The sequence below is a fragment of the Anas platyrhynchos genome, chromosome 2 (assembly GCF_047663525.1).
Source record: "Anas platyrhynchos isolate ZD024472 breed Pekin duck chromosome 2, IASCAAS_PekinDuck_T2T, whole genome shotgun sequence".
NCBI lineage: Eukaryota > Metazoa > Chordata > Aves > Anseriformes > Anatidae > Anas > Anas platyrhynchos.
Genome location: NC_092588.1, coordinates 117,768,201 through 117,785,096, shown reverse-complemented (window position 1 = coordinate 117,785,096; position 16,896 = coordinate 117,768,201). Strand labels below are relative to the sequence as shown.

The window sequence follows — 16,896 nt, the reverse complement described above, 5'->3', positions numbered from 1 at the left end:
AAAAGGCAAAAAAAACCCTCTCATTGTCTTCAGTTTTGCAATTACTACAGTCTTCAAGGTCTCTCAGGTGGGTTTTGTGATGAACTACTTTCAGATTTGGTTTGCCAGTTTCATATTTTCTGTGAGCAAGAAAACAAACGCATCATTTTAGCGCATGCAATAGTGTTCCAGGGCAGCTCTTTTCATTCCTGACTCTTCCAGTTATAGGAAAACTTTGATTTCTATGGGAACAGTAGTGTTTTGTAAAGCATCCAAACTTTTAAGAGTGCAGGGCTGTGCTTTGCATCATGGTCTCATCCAAATACAGGCATGAGGAGACGAAGCAAGCAGCATCTCCAGGATGGTTATTTACTTGGCCTTACCCAGCTCATGTAATCATTTTACATAAATCCAAAAAAAAAACAAACACACAAAAAACAAACCAAAAAAAGAAAAGAAGAAAAAAAAAAAAAAAGGTACATTTAAAGACAGAACTATTCTGTAATCAAAATCCAAGGGACTGGAGACAGCTCAAGTTGTGTGGGCTAAGAAAATGACATCATAGCTCTGGTAAGTTGCTTTTTGAAGATGAGGTAGTGGGAGGCTGAATTCAGATGTTATTTACACCTCTTTATTCCCACTTGTCTTTTTTTTTTTTTTTTTTTTTTTTTGTTTTTAAGGTAGTACAAGTAGAGAGAGAAAGTAGAGGTGAATAATTGAGCCTCTCACTTCTTTTGGAGTGCCAAAGCCATTATTAATCACAACATTTTGGAACAGTTAGTAGAAGGATATTTGATAGATGCAGTCACTCTTGCATTTGAAGTGATGTAGAATTTCAGAATTAGCACATATTTTTCTTGTTAATTTCTGCAGGATGCTGTTGTATTGCTAAAGAGTAGGGATCATGTGTGATGACATGAGGACTTCTAAGTCTACATCAGAACTATCTATGTTACTTAACATCCTAATCAAATTGTGTGCTTTACTCACGTGCAAATAGGAAGGAGTGCCAGGTAGTTCTTACATCTACTATAAACTTCTTAAAAAGTTGGAAACAGCATACCAGTCAGAAATTTTGCCCCTGTTTAACATCTGCACAGTGCTTTAAAGATAAAAATGCTCCATGAATACTATGTCTATTTTTTCCACTGTTAGACTTCGCATATCAGCTAGTAAAAGAACTAAGACCTGAAAGCAGTTAAGCTGAAGAAGTAGAAATAATACGAATAATACCATGTACTTCAGTCATGCTTATGTCCAAAAATGTTCAAAACTTTTACAAACCTGAGGGAAAGAAAGCCTAAAATTTTAAGAATAAGATTATCTGTATTTATAAGGCTGAAAAACTAAGGCACAGAATAAACAGGATCATATTTTAAAATACGCTTCGATATCAATTTTAGCAATGCCAATTTTAGGTTGCATCAGACTTTTAGGGTATAAAAGTGCCTGAGTGACTTGTTCAAGGAAAAAAAAATCACCCCCATCTTTGTAATATATCTTGTTTCTGTTAAGTCATAACAAGCAGGACAATAGTTTTATTTTGTTGCAGTCTGATAATTTTCTGCAGAAATTTTCAGAGAAAAGTTGATCAGGTGGTCCCAGGTGCTGTAACACTGATGACGTAGGGGATATAAATAAGATAGCGTTATGTGGAGAAGTGCTATCTTTTGTTGGAGTAAGTGGTACAGTTGGGGTAATAGGTGAACTTTCACATGCTGAATAAAAGCTTGTGTGCCACAAAACTTGCCAATTTGTGGTAGGATGACCTTTGCTGTCTGCCAGGTGCCCCCCCCCCCTTTTTCTCCCCTTCCTCAACAAGCCAGGGAGAAAATGAGAAGGAAAAGCTCCTGAGTAAAGCTTCCTGGATAAAGGCAGGAAGATGGCTCACCAATTACCATCATGCAAACAGACTCGACTTGAGGAAAATTAACTTAATCCATTGCCAATTAATGAGAAGCAAAGAAAAATTCAAACAATGCTTCCTCCCCACCCTGTTCCTCAGGCTCAACTTCACTCCTTCGCTCGTAGCTCCTCAAGGGAACAGCAGCACCGCCCTGGCACTCCTTCCTCCTCACACTGCTCAGGCCCTCCTCATGGGCCTCAGTTCCTTCAGGAAACCTCCTCCAGCACAGGGTCCTCCACTGGCTGCAGGACCCTGTGCTTTCAGTCCTCTAAGCTTTATGGCATGGTACAACTTCTCATATGTTCACCGTATGATGCAAGAGGGGTGGAAGAGCAGAAAGGGAATGGTGGGGTTCCTTTCTGTCCCCGAATGCAGCCCCAGGGGTTAGGTACAGGAATGGGTTTTGTGTAGCACACACACAAGGGGAAAATAACCAGTTAACAATCACCACAGCTGACAATACATCTTCACATCCCATCATCCAGAGAGGTATTTCCACTGGTTCATACAATACAGACATATCAGAAATAATAGGAGGGAACAGAGCTATTGTCTGGGTACGGCAGCTCAATATGCACACAATATTCGTCTAGGGATGAACTGCTCAAGAGGAGTTAATAAGCAGCAACGCTCAAATACCTGATGTTTATAAAGGAGAGAAATGTACGTGAAGAAGTACATTATGGCTAAAACTCTGCTTGATCTGTCCAAAACAAAACCTAGCCCTCATCTCTGATGTAGGAGCAAGTCTACCAGGACCTAGAAAGAGAGATTTTTCTTTGAGGAGTGATCTGAAAGATAAGTAATACGTCAAAGGAAAGAAAATACCGTTTCTGCTCCTTGGGGAAAGAGGGTAAAAGGGGAAGAAATAAAAGAAAAGAAAAGAAAAAAAATAAAAACACAACATTAAAACCCTTCAGTTTTTCTCTAGCTGCAGCCATAGCCTCTTTCCTTTGATATGTCATGATTTAAATTCATACAAAAAGATTTATTTCAAATAAGCCCCTTTAACTGTAGGGGCAGATTTTTTTTCCTAAAGCCTTTTGTAAGAACAAAGTAACCACTTGTCACACACAGTGACTAATGAGAGTTTAGTGTGGGTTTTAGTGTTCATTCATACGCTTTGTGTTCAGCTAGTCGTAAGTTAAATCTTTAGAAATCACACCGCAGGAATCCTTCGCTTAGGGGTGGGGGCGGGAGGCGAATCTGTCGAGATATTAAGAACTGTTGAGCGGAAACTGCTCTTTTCAGGCTTCCTAATCGGCAGTACAGGAAATAAACACATGCAGGAAGTCATTTGGCCTTTTCTTGAACTTCAAGTTTATACAGCAGCTGATAACTGAGGCAAACTTTGTGTACTTAAGCTTTTGAAAATTAAACAAAATAAATGTGGCATGTTCAGCAGATGCCAATGTGGCATCTACTGTAGTAATTTCTAAAACCAGCTCATCTAAACACGTTATAAAAATAGGAAAGATTATACAAGATATATATTTTTATAGCTCAGATGCATCCTTAAGCCCTTTTTGAATGTCTTTACTCCATTCCTTTTCCTTCCATTTCACTAATCCTCACCCAGAGAAACTGAGCTGAAGCACTGAAATGAAACCGAAAGTCGTGCTTCCAAAGCTGTTTTCTTTGCTTCTGCATCAGTTTCTCTTCTTTCCTTCTCTCCCAGTCCTCATTTATCTTGTAAGCACTTTGGGCTAAGGATAGTCTTGGGCTGTGTAACACACCTTGTTCGATGGTGGCTTGTAGTAATATGTCATTAATGCTACGTATATTGCATATAAAAATTGTCTTTGAAAGGAAGATAAAAATAAATGAAGCGTCATTCTTGAATATAGCTTTTGAAATCGATAGCATCGATTTACTAACAGGGACGTTTATAAGTATTTCTAAGAAATATTATTTGTGTTTGTATTTCTAAAGCTTTCACTGTAACATTACCAAGGCCTTGATGAATTTAGTGCTTTAAAAAGAACAGTTTGGGGGTTATAATAATCACAATTAATTGGTGTAAATTTGCATGGGATATTGAGAACACCTTTACCAAGGAAAAAAACAAAGCAGCAAAACCTACATGTAGAATGGAATACGGAGAAAAAAGCAGATTTACCTGATGCTGAAGGCCAACCTAAATACCTTCTAAAAAGCATTCACTTTGAATGTATCATCTGCTTCTTTTTTGATAATACATTGTTTTCCTGCACTAATAAACCACCCCATCAGTACAAGTATCTATTAGGATTTATTTTATTTTTTGACAAAAGAGGGCTAGAAACTGAAAAAAAATCAGTTAAAGCAACAACAGAGAAAGCCATAAAGAACGCAAGTGATGACACATATTGTCTGGGGGCACTTTCAGCTGAAGTTACTGAGTTAACTTAAAATAAATAAAATAAGATTTTTTGTTTTGTTGTTGTTTTGCAATTTAAGAAATTAAAAACCAATACATTGTGATGTTTAAAAGTCTGTTTAGATGGTTACATATTTGTAATGTAGAAGTAGCTTTGTAAAGATTTGGCCTATCCTAGTCACCAGATCAGCAGTGAAATGAATGATAATATTCAGCTCATTATAATTAATAAATATGGAAGTTTCAACTATGGAACTTGTAAGGTGGCACCTTCTACGCATTTTCAGAACACCTCCTATATCTATTACCTATGCATTGTCTATTTGATTTACATCCTAGCCTGAAGTCTAACAGTCATTCAGTCTTGCTTTTGGGCATTAGAGAAACGTAGCTGTTTCACTGGTGTATTTGAAGGAACCAAATTTTTGCTTTTCCCAGTTTGTTACAGGAATGATTCAAAATTGGTCTAGACTGTGTGGCAGTTTGTACATGCGCAATGAAGTTGTGTAGCTGCATTGTTCGTATTCTACCCTAAAAGCTATTTTTACTTTGCATTTCTTTCTTTTTTGATAGTCCAGCTCCACAGTGAGAACGTACCAAAACAGTAAATCGAGAGTGACCATGAGCCCTGGCTTTAGCTCCCAGTGGAATAGCAGCCAACCTGCTTGGAATACATACACCTTCCCAAGAGCAAGCTTGCACTACCAGTCCCATGCTAGCTACACCTACTGTGCTGGACATCCTGCTGTAAGTAATTAACCTTTTCTGCAGTTACCTGAATGAGTAGTGTTGACTCCCTGGGAGGTGGTGATACTCAGGGGCTGATGGTTCAGCATGCTTGGCCAGTGCTCCTTCTGTCCCATGGCAGTCAGGATGGTTCCCATGTACTAAATGTAACCCTGGAAAATATTAGAACGAGTCTAAGATATAAACAGATGTGGAAGTTTAATGGCTTGGTAGAAATACCTGTATTTTTGTACATTTAGCAAGCCTTCTTGGATGAAAGTACCTTGGTATGCGTTAATTTCAATATCTGGGATGTAGGCTAGAAAAAACTATTATTGATGGCTTCTTTTCTCTTTCTAGTCTGTTTGTTAGATGAATGAATTATTCTTTGTTTTGAAGATTTAAAATTGTACGGATGAGTCAGCGAAGGAGGGAATCGCTTCTCATCATTAGCTTTGTTAGTATTCACTACCTTATCATGAACATGATCAGTAGTGAACATGCAGTCTTGTTGCTAGGCAAAAACTATTGGTCCTCTGTCATTTGCATGAACCGGTGGCCAAAGCAAAGGAGGAGGGGGTCTCACTGTTGGTGTGTGGTTTAATTTGACAACCATGAAAGGGTCGCAGCTGAAGGCTGGTGGTGGTTTTTGTCATATTTGTGTAGCAGACTGTTTATAGTAGAGCCCTTTGGTTCTTTTAGTTTCTATTTTTGAAAGGCTTGGAGAGAGTTATCTGGGGAAGACCTCATTAGTGTAAGCAATCTTCCCTTTTTCCCACTCTATGTTTTTTGTTGTTTTAATGTTTGGATTTGAACTTTGCTTTGGATATTGTTAGCGTTTCTTAAAGGACATGCTATCTTAACATCCTGTCATGTGTATATAATGAAGTTTCATCATCCTACAGTGAATTCTAGTAGGAAAATAGGGGAAAGTGCAGTTTTTACTACAGAGGGGAAATTGTGCTATGCAATCTTATTGCAAGATCTGTGTGATTTGATTTAGGCCTGCTATCTTACCTGCCAACAGACTTTTGGCCAGAAGTTTGGGTTAGGAATTGTCTGAAGCATTAACTTGGTAATTGAAATAAAGGAGGGGAATAAATTTGTAAAGTCTTATCTCTTTTCTGAGATGGTGAGATCTCAGAGTGAATTGAACATCTCTATGGACTCTGCTGTTTGCTCAATTCCCTCATGGTGTCATTGAAAATGATAAAAACTGTTGTGAAGGGAAAAAAGGTATTTGGCATAAGAAGGGCACAGATATTTTCCTTGTTTAGAATGATGGCTCAGAAAGAGTCCCTGTACAGCTTAATTTAACTTAATAAACTGTGGGTATTCAAGCCATTAACTGCTCCTTAACTTTGATCATTTAAAATAAACACTACCCTCTCTGTGAGTCAAGCTTTGACTCTACTAAACAAAAGGGCATACAAGAAGGATGCTATACTTCCTGTAAGATGGTTTGAAAATGGAGACATCTTTGTATCCTTACAAATTAAAGTGTCAGTCAAGATGCTGGAGTCTTTTTTTAGGATAATTCCACAGTTCCTCTTTCCTTTGTTTGGACTAAAGTTGGTGGTAACTTAACTGGAATCCCGTTACCTGTACAATATTTGTTTTTATCGAGCTCTTTAATATGTAGTCACGGGAAATGATACCTTCATCTGGAGGTTGATTTAGATGGTAATTGTTAAGTAGATGTTTCAGAGTAGCCAGAGTTGCAAAAATCTGTGTGCACATGAGAAAAGCCAAAACCAAGTAAAGAAGCACAAGGTAAATAACTGAAGTGTTTAATTAATCCTGCCCACAGTGTCCCTGGGTATGACAGGCTAGAAAATTTGGCACATTTCTTGGCTCCTGCTCATCAGAGACGGTGCTACTCAGCAGGTGACTTCACTGGTGGTTAGATGCTGTACCAGGTTAACTGCCATTGCAGTGCCTACTACCACTGTACTCACATACTTTTTCCATACATACCTTACTTCTGCAGGCTCACAGATTTGAGGCCATAAATGGGACCAGAGCAAGGCATTCTAACAAACTCAATTCTTCCCTCCTGCAGCATTGGATGGGGGTCAAGTTTTCAAGATAAAATGCTGCCATAGTATTTGCTTCAATACCTGTAGCAGTGTATATGATAAAGTTAGAATTAGTCTGGTTCCTGTTTCCAACTTAGATTTGTTTAATCTGGGTTCAAACCAACACTTCTATGGCAAATGACAACAATAAAAGCTGGATACAGAGGAGCTCCTTTATTCATGAATCTTCACAGTGTAACATGCTCAACTGGATATCTACTATACTTCTGAGGATTTTATTTGCCCTCATCTGACACAGGTTCACCAGAACAAGCTGTAGATTTTATTGCTGTATGAAGCTGTTTCTGCAAAACCTCCCACATGGAATATGTCTAAAGATCATTGTAGTTTCTTGATGCTTTGGAGGCTAACAAACTTACGAGCGCTTTGCAAGTTCAAGGCAGACAAATGTCAGGGAGTTGGATCTGGCCTTGAAGTACTTAAAGATATTAGTCCCTGGAGAGAGAGCCAAGAGAAACGCTTTGGATTTCTCTACTGTTTGAAAAAAAGCTGTAGGAGACAAAAAAAGATTCATGATAATTGGCCCAAATGTAACTCAAAAAAAAAACCAACACACACCTCTAATTCATTTTATTTCCTCCAAAATGAAAGAAAAAATATCATACAAAGTGCAGTGTTAAGACACCCTTATGACTGTGGCTGGTCCTAAGAAATATGTCTGAGCCAAAGGCAGGTTTTTTTTTGTTTTTTTTTGTTTTTTTTTTCTGATCAGAGAACACAGTCTGCATCTCTCTTCCATGCTGCAGCAATCCTTGATTAAAAGCAATCTTTCCACCCTAAGAAAGAGAACAGGAAGTTCATTTAAACAGAGTATGTTTTCAGCTCTTGGAGTTATCTAAGGAAAAAAAAAAAAAGACTGCAAATCACCACAGTGAACAGTGTAATGCAGTTTTTGAAGAAACAAGATGCTAACTTCTCCTAGCTATCCTGGGAGGCAGGATATCCTGTAGGATCTGTGTATGCTAATATCAGTAATAATGTGGTCGATGGCCCTTACAAATTACATGACTACTTGTTTTTTATATTAGGGACTAGAAATTCATCTGGCGTTCACATGCATAGGCTTGCAGCCAGAACAATACAGTTTGTGTAGTGCTCAGAATAGGAGGAGACACCTAGCTATCTAACACTCTTGAACTTTCTTCACATAAGGAAGATAAAAAGAGATAAAGAAGAGTCCAAGTTATTCTTGATATCCCCACTGGGCAGGATGGTAACAGTCCTTTGACCACTTTCACATCTGTGCAAGTTTTCTACCCGTGCTTTTTGCAGTGTCTAAAAGACTCGCTTAATTTACCCGAGGAATTTCAGCAGATCTTCAGAAATCCTGTTCAGTGAACTAAGTCTAACAAATGACTACTTACATTGTGCTGTAGTTTTAAAGAAATGCATGGTGTAAAGTGGGCAAGCAAAACACAAGTATGTCAGCAAGACCTGGTCTGCTTTAGACTATTTCAGCTGAAACTCTAAGGGAGTCCCTTATGTCTTTCTTGAATATTCATGTAGCAGTGACAGCTATCTGCCACACTCGCTAATGGAGAAGTCAGTCTTTCTTTAAGAAGGAATTTGTCAGTGTGATATTCTTTGACGGAGCACCTAGTACCATGGCAAACTGAGGTACCCTGCAGGGTTTGAAACCTTTGTTGTAGGCCCATGAGGCAATGAATTCAGTTGCAGGTATTAATTTCGTCATGTGCATACATCTCTACAGTGCATGTGGTGTCTTTGCATTCCTGATCTAGATATGCAACTCAGCATATGAAAGACTTTCCACGAGAATCTATTCTGCACTCTAACGGGATTTGGTCACGCTTCACTGGATCAGTGACAGCCTTCAAAGCATGATTGGTTAAATCTGTAAAGTTATTATTTGGAGCTCTACAGATAATGTTTACAAGCTGTTACATCTGAGATGTCATATGTGGATCAGACAATCAGTTTGCTTAGCGGTACTGCTGTCCCCATTCCAACACTCTGTCCCCAGACATCTTTCTGCTAACTTCTTTAAATGCATGATTGCTTCTGAAATTATACTGTTAGTGGGAATGTGCAAAGCAGAATTCAAAAAAAAGAAAAAAAGAAATGGCACAGAACTCTACGGCCTTCTTTCACTCATTTCTCTGAGCCCTATTAGGATCTCAGCTTCTTAATCTTATGAATCTGAAGACCCAGTAGAAGGAGCTGTAGCTCCCTTTACATGTTCACACTCACAGCTCTTGGACAGAAAGAGCAAGGAGGGAGCAAGGCTGTCACTATGGGCAACACTAATGGAAGGTCCCACTCACTGTCAGCATGACTCTGCAGAGTGCGTCGCAGACATTTCCATGGCAGGTAGCTAACCCTTCCTGCTGATGACAGAACTGCAGGACTGTAATATTGCACAGCTGTAATGTTTTATGTAAATTGACTGTTTTGATCATTACCACACAAATTGGATTAACTGAGCCCTCAGCGACTGACTTTTTTAACAATTTATTTTGTATACATTCATTACATTAGAAAACCTGCCATATTTATCTGATTAGATAATACAATGTTTAGGGACCATCAGAGAATATGAGATGCAACTATTAATTTCTATGTGTATGCACAGGTACGTGCACTGGCTAAATTATTAGTTTGCATGTATATGTTTACGTACACAGACTCCCTTCTTGGCTAAAATCCCTGCAGAAAGACATAGGAAGGTTCTAAATGTAGGACTGGTGGTGGTTGTTGATCTCCAGCCTTCTGATGTGATCCTGTCATCTGAAATGTATACCCAGTTTGGGATCACATTCTAGTTCAGAAATGTTATATCCTACCCAAAATCAGTTCTAAAGCACAGAAATAAGACTGACAGAAAGAATAAACTGATTCATACCAAATTCTTATGATAGCCCATAAAAGATGAGACTGTACTCTATAGCACAAAGATAGTGTTTAAAGAAGAAAATTTCCTTAAATTCAGGGAGCGTTCAACACCTACAGCATGGGTGTCCTATCCAAAAGAGGCCTTTATTGCTCTAGAAATATAAGCTTGAACAGATCAGTACTTTGTTTCATTTTTTTTCACCAAGATCTTTCCAGCAAATAACTACGTTATACTTCTTGTTAGAGAATGAGATGGTGCTAGGAGTTAAATGCTTATCAGTATAATACTGTCCTCCATCATCACTAATTTCCAAGATATCTGTTTAAACAGAAGCTGTCACTTTCTGATCTGGCTTGATCCTCCTACCTGATTCATTTTGTAATGTCACGAACAGTGAATTGTGGATTCATGGAATAGAGCACGTCTGATTAGAGATGAAGAAACTTCTACACATGCACATCCTTATAATCAGCAATGATGGGAACGGAAATAAATAGTACAGTAGGCATAAATTGGAAATGTCTAAGAACCTCTCAATTTCACTTCAAGTTCTGAAATCTTGGTTTTCTCCATCCTTAGACTTAACTCTTTCTTACCTTCCAGGGTCTTTCACGAGAGATTGATCCCTACCATTTTTAAACCAGTATTTCTTTGATGCAACCAGCTATTGCCATTATAATAGCCACAGGTTAAAAAATAATAATAATTATTATAATGGAAACTGGTCCAAAGGAATGTGCACAGTTGAAGAACTATTGAAAAAAATGTGTGCTACATGACACTTTGGTTACACTATTACAGTATATGAAGCATAAGGGATGTATTTTGATCCTCTAATGATGGTGATCACCTTGTAGAGAACTGTCACACCGTATCTCCAAGATGCCAATTAATCTGAGAAAAGATGGAGTGTGGGCTGGAGAAAGGGGGAACAAGAGTTCCCAACCAGGAGAAAAGAAAGAAAGATCACCAGAAGCAATTTTTTTGTAATGGCTTATGTATTATAATATGTTACCTATGAAATAGTGCAAGAAGAAGTAAGGGAGAAAATGAAAGAGGCAGTCATTTAAGTGAGAATGAGAAGGGTAATGTCTTTCTTGTAGGGTGTCACTTGTGGTACAAGAGCAAAGCTGTGTTGGTAGGAGGAAAGGAAATGAAGAATATTTTTAATTGACAAGATGTTCTAGCTATCAGGTGCAATGAGCTTAGTGATCAAGTGCAAATCCATATGCTAACTGCTGACATAAAATATTTATTTTGTTTATCTGTTACCTCTATCTACAGGAACAGAGCCCCACAAACATGAACCTATGAGGCCACAAACGTAAAACACATTTTCACTGTGGCTTGGCTTCTTTGGGGAAGAGGGGGGTGGAAATTTCAAACCCCCAAACAAATATGCCTCTTAATTAACTTTTCTCACCATCTGTGCTTACTTAGAGTTGTGGCAAGTGGTACCAGTGACTTGTGAGATTGCTTTCAATGCTGCCTCTTTAGGCCAGCTTTTCAAAGCAGCAATCACATGCAGTTAATTCTGATCAGATCAGCTTATCAGCTCAGTTCATTGTAGCGCTTTCATAATCATTCGTGTGTGACAGCCCATTAAAACTTGGCCAGGCCTTTAAGAAAAAAATCACAAAATCCACGAATGTGTTTTACATTCAGCCTTTGAGTTATACAGAATATTTGTTTTGTGTATTAACCTTTTAAATTGTACTTCTCTGAGGGGTTGTAGAGAAAAGTTGCTGGTACGTAGAACTTTAGCCGAAGTAGTTTACTGTATTTTATCTCAAAGAGTAGTTTCATTTAAAAAAATACATATAATGCTGTGATAATTTTGTTAAATGCTGTCTATGGTCTGTTTGGCTCTTGCAAAGATACAATACCATGGATGCAGCCTGCCAGGCCTGGGAGGGCAAACACGGGGATAGGAAGGCCACTGCTTGTGGATGGTTCAGGTTGACCAAGTGAGGTTCTCCATCCTGGAGGACTTCTGGGGAATGGCAATTCCAGTTTGAAGCTGATTGCTCTAGTTAGAAATGTCAGGGCCTCTCAGGACAGGGAACACTGAAAATGTAAAGTGTTTCAAAGGATCTACAAGAAGTGTTTTTCAATAAGGGTGGGGAAATAGAGAAGCCCACACTAAATTTGAGTTTGGAGCTGTTTGGTTTCAATATTATGACTTTTTGTGTATGAATGTTAGTGTAATGCGTTTTTTTCTTTTTTTTTTTTCTATATCCACTACTTATTTACACATTGCATATTGTCATTACATGTCTGGTTATTCTTTCTCAACAGATTAATTAAAGAACATTTTGGATTAATCATGTTCACTATTTTATAGATATGTCTGTAACCTGTGTTTCAGGAGAAAGAAATCAAATTTTCCACAAACTTATAGGACACAATTTTTTTATCCAAAGTAACAATATTGAAGAAATCAAAAAAATCCTTTTTCTGTAACACTTGTATACTTACTTTCAATAAGAAAGATTTATTTGTGGAAAATCTGATCGAAATCTTTAGTATGACCAAAAATATATAGGGATATATATCCACAGTATTAGCAAAGTACGTATGACTGTAAAGTTTCTCACTGCTTCTAAGTGCTAATAAGGTCAGCTGCTCTGAAGATGGGAACTTTCTGTTTACAAACAGAATCTGTAGGAATTTTCTTGCTGTTTCCAGCTTTTTGTTCTCGTGTACTGAAGAAACAGATACATACAGAAAGAAGGTATTTTTTTAACAGACTTGAAAAATACAAACCAGATGCTGCCTTTTTCTTTCTTCTGAAAGAAGGGAAGAAAACTCCCTAAATTTAGATCATAAGATAGACTTGTAGGAGGCAGTAAATACAGATCTTGGTAAATGTCTATAATTTACAGCTACATGTATATATATATATACCCATATATATCTATACATGTATTTGTGTCTGCATTCATCTATATGCGTCTGTCTCTATATATGCGTACATGTGCTTCAAATGTTTGTTTTGGTTTTCTGGTTTGATTGAGCAAACAGGAGGTCTGTGGTTCTAATTGTAGCTTCTCCATTACGTTTTCAGTGAGCCAGACAGGTTGTCTTTAGGAATTGTTAGTAAAGGTGATGAGTTCCTCCAGGCTCCAGAGAAAACTGTGGTATTAGGGCTCAAGAATAGATGCTACAAACTGCCAACCTGTCACATGTTTTGGAGACACCTGACACTTTTGGAAAGATTGATTATTTCAAAAGGCCAGCAACTGTGTTGCTTTCATTTTAAATAATTAACATGCTCAGGAGACTTCCTTGTATTCCAGCCCCCAAGGGTGAAGATTTTTGGACTAGTCTGAACAAATATCACTTCAAATAATTTTGCTGATGGAGTCTTTCTCTTCCTTCTTAATTTTAATTGGGGGTATTGATTTAACTGAAAACCAGCCTGTTTAGTGAAGGCATAGAAATTTTCCTTCTGTATGTAGACCTGCTTCATTTGGCATATAAGATGTTTTGTTTACATCAGTCCTGCAAATGGGATGATATTCAATAACACTGTCAATGGCAACTTCTGTTTACAAAGGGAGTTGGAAAAAATAAGCATCAACCTCAAAGATACACACACATACTGTGAAAGACTGTCCCTGTCCCAAAGCACATAACAAGGTGGGATAAAAGGTGGGAAGGAAAGCAGGGGCTCTGGAAGAAAGAATGGCAGTAGGCTTTGGTTTTCGTGAAGCCCAAATGGACACCTTGTCTGTCAAACCAGGCTACTTTTCTGTATGTTTCCAAGTATATAACTAGGCAGTATTTAATTTTGTTCTAAGACCCATAAGTGTAAGATGACTGGAGGTGTTTCCTGAAGATCAGGACTTCCAGCTGAAAGTAATGTATGATTAGTTACCTTTTAATCAGTGTCTCTCTTTTGTGCTACGTCAGGTTCTCATCAAGGATGTTCAATACTGACAGTTGTGCTTTTGGGGAAAAGAGGCATGTTCCCTGCAGGGCACTCCTACAAGGCATTACCCCTTCGTTTCTTTGGTTTTATTCTGTTCTGTCTCAATATTTTAGTAGTTCTCAGTGGTATTCCTCTCCATAGTTTCAAGATGGACTCTTTGCACTTTGACAAATAGACTAGCTTCCACAAGCAGCAGAATATTTTTCATTTGGTTCTTCCATTCTGTCATTTGCCTAGCTAACTTAGATATACAGGCAGCTTCCATGCAAGAATAAAAAGAAGAAAGAACCTGGAAATATTGCAAAGACATCTGTGGAGATTCTCTATAGTATCATCACCATTCACTCTTTTTTCCTCATCTTTTTGAGCACTGGCCCTGTGGCATGATCAGGTGCTAGAAATCTCCTGGCACCGGAGGCAAATGCCCTGTTGAAGCTCTGTCCTTCTTTCCTGGTGACCTTTCCTTGGATATCTGCCAGCATGGCTCTGATGAAACCAGAGCCGCTGCTGATCTCCCTGCCAGGCACTTGAAGTCTGCAAGAGCAAAACCCGACCTTTCTGTGCAGCATGGTCAAAAACAGTGTGAAGGTTGTCAGGAGATCTAGGTTGTGGTCTGTTCCCACATATTCACTTCTGCTCCATTCTACATTCTGCTATTGCATCTCTGTGTGGTCTTGGAAAAGCCCTACAGCTTTATTGTTTCCACATCTTAATTTTTATTTTATTTGTTCATTTGTATCATGTAAATGAGACAGTTTGCCCACAAACACTTAGATGTGTGGCTGCCTTTTTTATATTGTCAAGGATTGATTTTAAAAGTAGGCTTTTTTAAACTTCTAGCCAGCACCTCAATTTTTGCTTTGTTATCAGCATAGTCTTTCTTTGATTGAAAGCTTCCTTTTCTTCAGAAGCTGCACAAGTAGAAATCCTCATATTGTATACAGCTGGATGAAAGGTTGGATTGAGTTGTTTTCCTACCAAACTATAAAGTGATTTTCTTTTAAAACCTTTCTTTCCATTTGGCCACTACTTAATGTCTTTTGTCTGCTTAAGGAGGACAGGTGCAATTATTCACCTCTGAAAGAAGTGGGAAAGAAATTGTAATTCAGCATGGTCTCTGAGAAAGGAATGTAATTCACTGCCCCACATACAGTACATTATGCAGGTCAAACAGAATCGTGAAAGCTTTAGCATCATCAAGGAGAGTCTATGATGAACAACACTTGATACCAAATCAGACTGTTTATCTTAATGCTTTATTTGGGAGTCGAAAAGTAAAAGAATTAATTATAGATTGAAGCTTGATAGAATTGTCTTTTCATCCTCTTAAGACAAAATCTCTTGCCACTGCTACATGAGGAAAAGAAATTGTGAAAGTTCTCTGTCTAGTTCATTGGGATGTAGATTTCAGAGCAATGCTAGTAGATCATTATTTAGACACTCCCCCACCCCCTTAAAAAAAAAAAAATCCCTGATGAAAATGGGGGTCAAGACTTCAAGTATGTAGCATCAAGTTTGGTTTTGAAGAGAGGAAGTCTCAGTCTTTATTTGAAGAACTCCCCTGCCCATTACTGAGTTAAGTTACTCTGACTACATAGGAGGTTTCAGCCCAGAGTGAATAGATTCAATAGATTAATGGTGGAAGAGATCTGTTTACAGAACAAACTTCTGCCCTGGTTAAAGTAAGAGCATTTCTAGCTGTAGTAACTTACAACTGAAGAGCAGTTGTACCTCGAGATTTTTGTTGCTGGAGAATTACACAAAATGAGCAGATTTAATTTAAAGGCATTTACTACAAGTCTCAAGATCTTTTTTTTTTCCCACCTATGGAGAAAATAAGTCAGGTTACAGTTGGTATCATGGCTAAGGTTTTTCATTGCAGTCCTTATTTTTTGCTGCTTCACAATCAAAGAAGTCAGATGCACATTTTCCTCCTTTGCTGAGATCAAATAATTTCATCATCAAATCCTTTCCTCGCCTTAAATACAAGACAATAATATATAGAAGAGATACCATTCTTTTAAGGCAGTTAAACATTCATGCTGTGGTTTTTGTTTGTTTGTTTTCTTATCCCCCCCCCCCCCCCACACACACACACACAGGATCAGTTAATTCAGGAACAGAGAGATGAACTTGATGCTTTCCAGTAGAGGGTGTCCGAAGCAGATGTTTGGTCATTTTGATTTTTCTGAAATACAAAATGGAGTAATTTTGTGATTCTCCTTTCTGTCCTCTTTCCTTGCACCAGAGGAGTTAATTTGAGATAAAAAGGCCCGTAGAAAGATGACAAAGCATCCATTTTGTTGTCCTTGCAGCCAAGTATGGTACAATAGGCAAACTGAATATGGAAAGTATATCTGCTTATGGGAAGATGTATAATTCCCTTCAGAGAGAATACAGACTGCTGTGCAGATCTAAAAAATGCTCAGAGTCTGGGAATAAACAGCTGTGCTCCTGTTCCAGAACTGAGTGTACCACATGACAATCACTTTGTTTCTCTTGAAATGTTAGTGAAGTAGAAAAAAAAAATCACATAACATTAATAAAAGAAAGTCAAGCATGTTAGAGCTTTTGTGAAGGCAAACTCGCATGGTTTCATGAGTAACTGCTTTTTAAAGGGCAACCAGCATTGAAATCTTTTTAACTGGCTGAAAAGAAATGAATAGATTTGAAGGACTATGCCATATTTTGGTATTTTACTCTAAGAAGTTCCATGTGAACAAACCCTTTTTTTTTGTCTTGTTAACATAATTAGGGGGATTTGTGTTGGTGGTCATCCTCCTGGGTGGAGTAGCTTGAGTGATTAAAAATATTTATTGTTACTTAAAAAAAAAAAAAAAAAGCAGGGGAGAGGAAAGATTTTTTTCCTCACTGTTGTGATGACAGTAAGTGCACACAGAAGGAAAAGTGCCAATTAAGTTAAGTTTTGGGGTAAAATTTTAATTATCTATAAACAATGCGTCAAATATAAAGAATGAGAAAAAAATACAGTAATTGTAATATGTTTTAATGAAAGTGAACTTGGATTGCTACCTGCAA

At 37.9% G+C, this 16,896-nt stretch overlaps 1 protein-coding gene across 15 annotated transcripts in view; it reads left to right on the top strand.

Annotated features, from left to right (window-relative positions):
• The window catches only part of RBMS3 (RNA binding motif single stranded interacting protein 3), a 695,185-nt gene that overhangs the window by 201,993 nt on the left and 476,296 nt on the right, over positions 1-16,896 (top strand). For 14 of the 15 annotated variants that reach the window (XM_038175453.2, XM_038175454.2, XM_038175452.2 and 11 more), the window contains one exon: positions 4,818-4,991. The exons of the other annotated variant lie outside the window; for it this stretch is intronic. In XM_038175453.2, the coding sequence (XP_038031381.1) occupies positions 4,818-4,991 (174 nt within the window). The remainder of the gene's footprint in view (positions 1-4,817; positions 4,992-16,896) is intronic. 15 annotated transcript variants of the gene reach the window in all.